Raw genomic sequence first — 10,499 nt, 5'->3', positions numbered from 1 at the left:
TGAGAACGTTTGGGAGGGGAAGCCCTAGTGAATGTGGTCAGTTTCAGGGACTTCCTAAAGCCCTCAAGTTTGCTTGCTGAGCTTAAGGAGCTTCCCTGCAGGAGTGTTCTACCATGCCCCACCCTCACCATCCTGTGTCTTAAAGAGCTCTCCAAGATGGAAAACTGCTACGCAACAGTAATGGTGACAATGGCTTTGTCAGGCATGGCTTTCACCACAAAGGAGAGGCCAGGCAGTCTGCATTAGGAGAGGGAGGCCTACCTACGGAGCATGAAGATGGTGGTGAGGATCCTGCCCATATCCCTTCTTTTTTGTTTGTTTTGTTTTGTTTTTTTCGAGACAGGGTTTCTCTGTGTAGCCCTGGCTGTCCTGGAACTCACTTTGTAGACCAGGCTGGCCTCGAACTCAGAAATCTGCCTGCCTCTGCCTCCCAAGTGTACCAAAGTGTATTAAAGGCGTGTACCACCACCGCCCGGCTTCCATATCCCTTCTTTATTGGGAATGGGGACTGCTTCTTGTTCCCTCCCTTGCTCTCAACAACGTGATTAATTAACACCATCAAGGATGCTTTGATCCACTGGCAATCTGCTGTGCAAACTTTGGCTATCCTAGCTCTCATCCCCCAGTCTTCTCGATCCTTTTCACAAGCTCTCTCAATCTCCTCCCACACCACAGGTGGATGCTCAGCAGGCAGGGTTCTCAGCAGAACCTGGGTTCATCTCATCCCCTCTGGGGTTATCATCTGACGCTGGGTGCTGTCCAATATCTAAGTACTTTGTTCTTTTTTTAAAGTTGGCTAGGGACCGGGGCATCTGTTGGCAAAATGCTTGCCATGTAAGCATGCCCCAAGTTTGGCCCCCACAATTGTATTTACAAAGCACAGCGGTGGCATTGGTTTACACTCCTAATGCTAGGGAGGCCGACGCGGGGCGGGGGGCCTGAGGCTTGCTGTCCACAGTTTAACTTAATCCGTGAGCTCCAGGCCAAATGGGGCCTAGCCTCAAAAGCCAAACCACCCACAAACCAAATAAAACCCAAACAACACCAAGTAGATTGCTGGCTCCACACATGCAAACTCAGGCATGCACCCCACACTGACATGCACACTCAAATACACTCCCCGCTACCTCATGGCTGGATGCTGGGCAGATTACTACAAGTCTGTGACATGTAAGATGTCATTTGAAGCTACGTCACAGCTCTCAGGAATCTGCATGGCAGCTGGAAGGAATAACAAGCATCCATCTGTATTCTCTATGGTGGATCAGAAAAGCCTACAGGGCTGTGCAGTAAGGACTAGGATGCTTCTGAGCCCAACCCAGAGAGACATAAACGAACATACAAACACCCAGAGGAAGGGCCTCCAGCCAAGAAGGGAGCCAAGAAGGTCTAAGGTGAAAGAAAGCATGTTGAGCATGCTGGGAGGTAGACTGAACCCCCAGCGGGGCAGGAAGCAGGAGAGGTAAAGTCTGGTGTTTATGAGAGAGGGCAGCCTGAAGGTGTTGGGGACTGGGCAATGATTCCCACTGGTGACAGAGATGGGCTAGCTACAGCAGAAGCTCATAGTACAAAGACTCTAGGCCAGGATAAAACAGCACCAGAAGCCATGGGATGGGTGTGGGGTACGGTCAGGGTTTGCTTTGGCCACCAACAGCCAGCTCAAGTGGCTTAGTGGCTTCAAGCCAGCTAATCGAGTCAGGTGTGGTGGCGCACGCCTTTAGTTCCAAAACTCAGGAGGCAGAGGCAGGTGGATCTCTGAGTTCAAGGACAGCCAGGGCTACACAGTGAGCCCTTGCCACAAAGAAAATTAAATAGACAGACAAATAGACAGACTCCAGTTAGGATCCCCAGATTCCATTTTCAGAGCCGCAGTCGCTGGCCTATCTGGGTGCCCTGCCCCGCCCCACCCCCAGCAAGGCTACAGCAGCTAACTGCTACCTTGGGCCCTAATGGGCCCAGCTCCTGGTCACTACCTACAGACCACCAGCTTCCACACTTAAAACCAGCCAGAGTCCCATTATCCACAGCAATAAGGGAACTTCCCAGGTGCGTAAGGCCTTTCCCCACCTCAGCCCTCTCTAGCCTCCTGCTCACGTAGGGCCTCTGGGCCAACTTTTCAGTAGTATAGGGAAACTTGAACCAACCCCATCTAGGACAGCACCTCCTCGATATGTATGGGAACTAACCGTAGTTGTTCTTAGAGATCAGGACAAGGAGACCTCTGCCCTATCTACCCAGCCAACCACTTGTAAGTAGGAGACCCAGGTGGCTGCAGTGACTGGCCCACCATTATCTTCCAGGCCATGTTACCTCCTGTGAACTCCTTAGAGCCCTGCATAAACTACCTCTGAAGATATGGTGAGGACTGTCACAACCACACAGGACATTCCACAGGGCCAAACCCCTGGAGGACAAGGGCTCATTAAATCACCTGGAACCCAGCAGTGTAGGTATTGATGGCTGCCTATGTGACTGACAGTGGCAATTCAGTGCCTGAGGTTGTCTAGCACGCAGGTGACCATTCTGCAGTCTGACTCCTGGAGTCCAGCTGCTTCCTCTTACAGCTGAGGGAGGACAGGAAGGAACTTGCTGGGTCTGGCTTGCCTGTTAGATGTGGGTAATAAGCAGGGGTCTCAATGCCAAGACAGCTGAGCTGCACGCTGCTGCGAGGGCTTGCCCCTGCAGCCGTCACTGCCACCCTAAGAACGGTTAACAGATGGAAGGGAGGGAGTCCTTGTGCAAATATAAAGAGGTTTATTCACTTGTTACTGGGTATAAAACATAACATATAAAAAGCCACCTTCTCTCTCTTTAGTGTGAACATCTTGTGCTGTCTGTGGCCACCTCAGGCTTCAAACATAGCACAGCTGGTGCACAGTGTCTTCTCACCATCGTCGGCATAGCTGCACAGTTGGTGGGAGAGAGAGAAGATACCTAAGTAGCTGAATGCATCCCCTCTCACTGAGGCCCTAATCGCATCACACATCAGAATGGGAACTTGTCTGAAGACAGACTCAGGTGATAGGCATTTCAGGGACAGTTTGGGGACACCACTGTCTCTGGAAGGAGGCCTAGCATGCAAACATCCTGTGGGTCTTGCATCTTGGTTCCAGGCCTTTGTGGTTTACCAGACGGGTGAGATGTCATAAGAGACACACAGGAGTGACATGAAGACATAGCAACAAGAGGGCCACTGACACAAACCTGAGGACCTATAGCAGTCACCACAAGCCTGGAGGCAGCCTGGGAAACTCTCCCTCCCACCTTAGCATGAATCAGCCCTAAGGTTCCTGAGACTTCTCCCCAGAGTACCCCTGCAAGCACTCCTGATCTCTCCAAACCACTGAAGAGTACTCTGTTGGCGAGGATTTGCCATATGAAGTGTGGTTTTCCATCTGACGCATTAGCTTTAGAGAATGTTGGGGCTGAGCTTATCCGGATCCACTGTACTGATCCCATACTCATTTGGTGGAACAAGTCCCTACAGTGTGGAACAAAGGGACAGGGCTCTACACTGTCCACCCACTCACTGAGCACTTCTAAGGAGCTGACTCATCTGGCTGCAGCCAATGGGTAAGCAGCATCCATTCCATTCTGCTAATACACAGTTAACACACAGGGGTAGGCATGACCTGAATGTACATACACCCAGTGACGTGTGTGAGGCAATCCTCAAATGATACGCACGCTGGACAGAAACTGAAACTAGACAACAGTGTGGACTGTTGGAGCCCTAATAAGGACTCAGAAGTCCAGACCACAAGGCTGTGCAAGCCAGGGAGCTGCTTTAAGTAGGCCGCAGACTACTGGGAAGCACGGACTTCTTCCAAAAGGATCCGAGTCACCCACCCAGCACCTGTGCCCTGACGGAGAGGGACCGTGATCAGGTCAAAGCACTCACTCTGCAAGGCCACACAGCACACAGGCCAAAGCACCGCAGCCCCAGCAGGTGTATACACACTGCCCACACAGGGCCCGCTCGCACTGGCTGCAGACCGCCTTCCCATCCACAGATCTCATGCACGATGAACAAGCGATGGGCGCTGTCCTGGGAAGGCCTGTGAGGAGAAAACACCGAGGCTGTGAGCATTGGAAGGACACTGGAAGAACACGAGGGTGACAGGCACCCTTCTTCCCCTGCAACCGAGTCCTTTTGGCAACCTATCTATCAGCCACCTGGAGCACTAGACTAAAGGCTCACGATGAGGCATTCATTCCCAGGACTGGTCACAGGACTCCAGGACAGATCACCTGCCTGTTGCTAGGATGGCCGGAGTACTCTATCAGAACTCTCTATCTGTCTGGGTCTCAAGATGGGGTTTACTGTTTCACTGGTCAGCCCAGAGGCTTCTGGGCTGAAGCAGAGTCCTGTTTTTCACGAGTCACACGAGAACCACCCCTCAACAGGGAACGGACTGGCATCTTCTTACTGCAGGTGGGGCACCAGGAGAGCTTGAGATGCCAGTTGGAACCTGTTGACGTCCACTCTGGATGCCTGTGAGGGTCAGACTGCCCAGCAACATTTGCTCCACTTACCAGGCTCTAAGGCAGTGGTTCTCCACCTTCCTAAGGCTGTGACCCCTTAATATATACAGTTCCTCATGTTGTGGTGACCCCAAACCATGTAAGCATTTTCATTGCTACTTCATAACTAATTTTGCTACTGTCATGAGTCTCGCAACATAAATATATTTAAAGACAGAGATTTGTCGAAGAGTTGTGACCCACAGGCTGAGAACCACTGCTCTAAGTAGATCCTGTTTGCCCAGGTAGTCAAGGCTCTTGAACAGAACACTGCCACCATCTTCCCTAGGTGTAACAGCAGGTCAGCCCCACTGGCGGCCACTCACCACCTTCTGAGGCCTGAGCTTGGCACCGTGTCAGTCGGCCATCAGGTCCAATCAACATCTGTCCCCTCGCAGGTTGAGGGGCTCCTACCACACCAGACTTCAGTGACTCCTGCAGGTGGTTCACGGAACAATCTTCGCTCGATATGTGATCTCTATAGGCCCGAGCCCCTTGGAAAAGGAGCTGCTTGGTTCTTTCTGGGGAGGAAGAGCCTTCCTTAAGATAACTCTCCAAACCGCAAAGCGGTTGCACAGATATCCTATGACCCACAAGGCTCGGAGCCCCCTTTGCCTGTTCCCAGCCACCAGGCTGTGCTCCACTCCGGTGCTCCTCCCATTATTCTATTGTCAGCAGCCACAGCTATTCACTTCACCTGGTTGGTGCCCTCTTTGCACTCCCAGTCCTCCTCCTGTAAGCTTGTCTCAGTGCCAGAGAAAGCTCTGGCTCAGAACCATTCATTCCCAAAAGCAAGTGTCCCAAGGAGGCAGAAAACAGACACGAGTTTAGAACAGCACCTACAACCATTGCCAGGCCAGTGAACAACTTTACTAAAGGGACAATGACAACAACCCCCTGACAAAGACCTCCCAGATGTTCCAGCCCTGCCACCCACCAACCCCGGGTAACTGGCTGCTCACACCTATAACAGTGGATTGCTTCCTTTCGGGCTTCAGGCCCAGGGAGCCCTAAAGGGAAACACTGTTGCGAGTTCTAGAAATACTCACTCCCACGACCCAGGGACCTCTCTGTGACACTGGAAGCAAACAAAAACTCAAAGAGAGTGGCTATTCCCAGCTCAGTTGCCTCCTACTTTAAGACAGAATTACTTAAGTTCAAGGCCAGGCTAAGATACACGGTGAAAGCCTGTCTGAAAAACAAGAAATGGGAAGAGTTCCTGGAGGGGTACTCTTAACACAGGTGGGGCTCAAACCCACATTCCATTATGAGAGCAATTTTCTCCTTAAGGCCTCCTGGTCCAGCAGAGTCCAGAGTGTGGGCTGGGGTTTTGGTAAACTGTGTGTACTATAAAACTCGCTAGAGCCCTGCACCCCTTCCTGACTGGCTGGCTCTGAGTGGCCTGGCAAATGCTCCAACACACAAGTCCTCAGAAGGGTAGAGCCAGGCTGTTAGGTTCCAATTAACACTTAGGCCTTCTTTTCAACTGCATGCTTACATTTAAAAAAAATTAATTTACTTGGCTATTTAGTTACTATGAGTGTGGTCGGAAGACAACTTTCAGGAATTCTCTCCTACTGTATGTTCTTGGGACCTGACTCATGTCCAGGCTTGCATAGACTGCACTTTAACCAGCTGAGGCATTTTCTGGGCCGTGTTTGCATTGTTATTGCTGTTTTAAGACATCTCACCATAAAGCCCATGCCTTTCCCTTCTGAGTGCTGGCGTCAAAAAACAAGCCACGACGCCAGGCCATGTCTAGACTGGGGGGCGTGGGGGGAGGCACACTCTTTGCAGCTCAGTCCTGTCCCTTCACGCATCGCCCCTGCGTCTCAGCACTTGAGTTTGCATTCCCAGAGTACAGAGAGGGAAAGGACAAATACTGGGGCTGCGTAGGGAGTTTGTTTTCCCGCACATTCCAAAGGCGCAGCGGCACCGCTCAAAGTTATACGGCCGCAAACTGCGCCAAGCTACGGTACACTGCGTTACACCTGCCCCAGAAAGCCATCACTGCAAGGCAATGCTCAGCAACATCCATCCGCTACAAAGGCCACTTGCGAGGGCTCAGGGCAGTCTACGCCATCACGCCCACTCGAACCCAGTCCCCGCGTCGGTCCCGCGCTAGGCTAGTCCGCTCGGCAGCACTCGGGTCCGACTCGGATTTCTCCGGGAGCCGCCTGAAGCAGCATCCACCGTGAGCGCTCGGGACGCTCCCGCGGTCTCCCGCTGCCCTGCGCGGCGTAGCGCGCTCTACCCACGGAAGTCCACACTCACCGAAGACCTCGCGTGAGTAGCGCTCGGCGAACACACCGTGGCTCAGCTCTTTCAGGCCCACGTGGACTTTGAGTTGGAGCGGGGCTGCGTCTGCGAACGGGCAGCTCCGCTTGGGCATGGTAGCGGGTACCAGACACAGCCTTCAGCAGCGCGCAGCGCGCCGCGCGCCGAGCACACGTCACGGCGCCCTCGGACCGCGGCGGAGGCCCGAGCCGACGAGGGCGCGGCGCCCAATAGGCCGGAGAAAGGCTGGGGGCTCGCCTCAAACGGGCCCCGCTGCGCGGGATAGGCCGGAGTGACGTCGGGGGCGGGACTTACGCAGTTAACGGCGAGGGATAGGCTGAGGGAGGCAGTGGCTGGAATGCAGGGCGCGGGAAAAGGCCAAGGGCGCTGGCGCGGCGAGGTGAGGTCTGCGCAAGGCGTGGCACGGGATAGGCCGAGGGGGGGGGGGGTTGTGTTGGGGCGGGGCTAGTTTATGTCACAGCTCAGGATAGGCCGGGAACTAAGAGGCGGGGCTCTGGGGTGGGGCGCGGGATTAGCGGGATGCTACGTTGGGGGCGGGACTCGTGTGCTAAGGGGCTCTGCATAAACCAGCACGAGATCGAGGGCGGGGCTCAGCGCGCGAAAAGCCTGAAGGCTCTGTTGTCGCTAAGCAACGGTGATAGGTGATAGGTGAGATATCAGTATCAAACAGTAGGGTGGCGGGTTTTGTCCCAGCTCCTGATCTTAGTGGATACGGGCACCCATCTTCCCCTACGAGTTCCTCTTGTGTTCCCTTAGGTCTGATCTTGGGCAGGGAGCCTGAGGGTTTATGGCGTCACCTGCGGGTCCGCTGGTCAGGATTTAAAAATATTGTGGTGTCTTCTAACATGTTGAACAGGCAAAACAGTGATGCTGAGGGGTTTCTCAGTCCTTCTATTTCTACACAATCGGAACGTCAGTTATTCGGGTGCATTAAGTTTTGTGCTCATCTTGGAGTACAGGAGACCCGGAGTGTACACACAGCACCCGTTAATTCTCCAGACTTTGTAGAATGGAAGTCTCTGATCAAAGTGTCAGGTTCTCTGCAGGCTTCTGTCTTCCAGAATCTACAAATAAAAACTTTTGTGTCCTTACTGGATGTGTGTGTGTGTCCTCATCTCATAATAACACCCAGTACTTTGAATTAAGTTCTGCCCTAAGGACCCTGTTTTAACTCTTTAAGACTATATCCACCAGCCCTGTGTGTTGGCTCACACCTTTAATCCCAGCTCTCAGAAAGCAGAGGCAGGCTGATCTCTGTGAGTTGGAGGCCAGCCTGGGCTAGGTAGAGAGACCCAGTCTCAAAATACCGAACAAAAAACTGTATCCAGATACAATCACACTCTGACTCTTGGGAGTTAGGCCTTCGACATAAAGAAGGAGCACAATTCTAAATAGGACAATAGGGTCCAGTGACTACTGACTGCTGTGCTTCCCCACCCCCACCCCCACCCCCAAATGGTGGTTTCCCCGGTTGTAGAACTGTGCAGAATGGATGATACCTCTGTGTGGAGTCATGCGTTTGTCCCCTACTGCATGGCTTAAATCCAGCGACCTGTCCCAGGAACCACCACTAAGAAGGCTGTTGTTCATGTTAAGATAATGGACTTTTTCCTCCCAGAATCCGCACTTCCTAGTGCAGTCTGTACAAGCGCCATGGGGTTCCACTGGGCCTGACTCCCGTTCTAGTATGAATATGAAGTGTTGAAGGCTCCGTCCTCAGATGACGTCATGATTGAAGGGTAATAAGGTCAGGATGGCTGTGGTTTGTATATGCTGGGCCCAGGGGTTGGCACTATTAGGAGGTGTGGCCTTGTCTGAGTAAGTGTGTCACTGTGGGTGTGGGCTTTATTACCCTAGTCCTAACTGTCTAGAAGCCAATCTTCTCCTCTCTGCCTTTGAATGAAGATGTAGAACTCTCAGCTCTGCCTGCACCATGCCTGCCTGGACGCTGCCATGTTCCTGCCTTGATGATAATGGACTGAACCTCTGAACCTAGAAGCCAGCCCCAATTAAATGTTATCCTTATAAGAGTTGCCTTGGTGGTTGACTGGGCGGTGGTGGCACACCCCTTTAATCCCAGCCTTTGGGAGGCAGAGGCAGGTGGATTTCTGAGTTCGAGGTCAGCCTGGTCTACAGGACACCCAGGGCTACACAGGGAAACCCTGTCTTGAAAACAACCAAAAAAGAAAAAAAGAAAAGATGTGAAAAAGAAAAAAAAAAAGTTGCTTTGGTCATGGTGCCTGTTCACAGCAGTGAGTTTCTGGGTAATCAGCTTCTACGTGAGACCTGGTTGGAGGAAACGCCGCACTCGCACTGAGAGTGTGTCTGACAGTATCCCTTACCACATCTCTGTCCTGTCTCACTCCTTCCTTCGTGATGGCATGCCTCCCACCACGATGCTTCTGCCTCACCACAGACCCCGAATAACGGAGCCAGCCTGGCCATGGACTAAAATCTGTGAAACAGTGATCCAAAATAAATCCTCTCCATTTTTTTTTTCTTTAGATGTTTTGTCATGGAAGTGAAAACACAATATGTCTCCAGAGTGGGGATGGCCTAATGGACCCCAAATGCTGGCACGTCATTCGAGGCCTCTTGATGTCGCAGTGAGCATGGAGCAGAGGCAGTACTAGTAAGACATGTCTCGTTCAGTCTGGAGAAGCTCCTGGGGACAGTGACCAAGTGTCTGGCTAGGATGATGAGGGGCTGTCTGGGCTGCTCTGTCCCTGGAGGCAGGAAGGATACCCTGGCAGCTCTAGAAATGTGTGTGCTCAGATGCTCACTTCTGGGAACCCTGTAATATACAAATCTGTCTTGCATACGCTTGCTGGATATTGTTTTCTTTTTCTTTTTTTTTAAAGATTTATTTATTATTTATTATATGTAAGTACACTGTAGCTGTCTTCAGACACTCCAGAAGAGGGAGTCAGACCTCGTTACGGATGGTTGTGAGCCACCATGTGGTTGCTGGGATTTGAACTCCGGACCTTCAGAAGAGCAGTCGGGTGCTCTTACCTGCTGAGCCATCTCACCAGCCCTGGATATTGTTTTCTGAGCAAGCATAACACTGTAGCTCCCTGACACCAAAAATGTAAGAGTCCGGCTGAGCAGCTGGGCGTGGTGGCACACACCTTTAATCCCAGCACTTGGGAGGCAGAGGCAGGCAGATTTCTTGAGTTTGAGGCCAGCCTGGTCTACAGAGTGAGTTTTAGGACAGCCAGGGCTACACAGAGAAACCCTGTCTCAAAACAAACAATCAAACAAACAAACAAACAAACATGCACATTGCCCACCAGGGAATGCTGGTACTCTCTCAGGCTCTGGAGGAAAGTGTCCCTCAGCCACCCCATTGTGAAGACACACACACCACTGCTTGATTGGACAATCGTTGTGTTTTGTTTTGAAGGCAGGCACCTTTCAGATGACCTGGAGCCACTTTTGTCTGACTTTGTGTGAGCCTTTTTCTCTCACCCTGGGAAATGGGTTCCTGCTTCGCTGTCTATAAGCCCCGAGGAAGCTGCACTTTGTGCAGTCTGGTTCTGTCTGCTTCTGATTTTCCTCTCATGGGTCCTGGGCTGGGGGCAACACTCCTCAGACGGCTGCTGGGGTTTTGTTTTCTGGGAGGGCATCAGGTAGGCCATGGTCATTGGGAAAGGCTGTCATTCGTGGTTAAAAGT

At 52.2% G+C, this 10,499-nt stretch overlaps 1 protein-coding gene and 1 long non-coding RNA gene across 4 annotated transcripts; one reads left to right on the top strand and one right to left on the bottom strand.

Moving 5' to 3' along the window:
- Positions 1–2,730: 2,730 nt before the first annotated feature.
- Positions 2,731–7,055, bottom strand: Siva1 (SIVA1, apoptosis-inducing factor). 2 transcript variants are annotated; one of them, NM_013929.2, is made up of 4 exons: positions 6,799–7,055; positions 4,851–5,045; positions 3,902–4,058; positions 2,731–2,903 (listed from the first exon to the last, which is right to left on the bottom strand). In NM_013929.2, the coding sequence occupies exons 1-4, from the start codon at positions 6,914–6,916 to the stop codon at positions 2,846–2,848; spliced, it is 528 nt and encodes a 175-aa protein (NP_038957.2). In that variant the 5' UTR covers positions 6,917–7,055; the 3' UTR covers positions 2,731–2,845. The 2 variants fall into 2 exon arrangements, with proteins under 2 accessions (NP_038957.2, NP_001155209.1); NM_001161737.1 differs by lacking the exon at positions 4,851–5,045.
- A 60-nt stretch (positions 7,056–7,115) lies between these two features.
- On the top strand, positions 7,116–9,679 carry Gm30101. 2 transcript variants are annotated; one of them, XR_381987.3, is made up of 3 exons: positions 7,116–7,201; positions 8,441–8,569; positions 9,328–9,679. It is a non-coding gene; the product is annotated as a predicted gene, 30101 (long non-coding RNA). The 2 variants fall into 2 exon arrangements; XR_873066.2 differs by lacking the exon at positions 7,116–7,201 and adding an exon at positions 7,271–7,470.
- The last annotated feature ends 820 nt before the right edge of the window (positions 9,680–10,499 follow it).

Source organism: Mus musculus, chromosome 12 (genome assembly GCF_000001635.26).
Source record: "Mus musculus strain C57BL/6J chromosome 12, GRCm38.p6 C57BL/6J".
Classification (NCBI taxonomy): domain Eukaryota; kingdom Metazoa; phylum Chordata; class Mammalia; order Rodentia; family Muridae; genus Mus; species Mus musculus.
The sequence above is the reverse complement of the archived record's forward strand: the minus strand, read 5'-3'. Positions and strand labels throughout refer to the sequence as shown.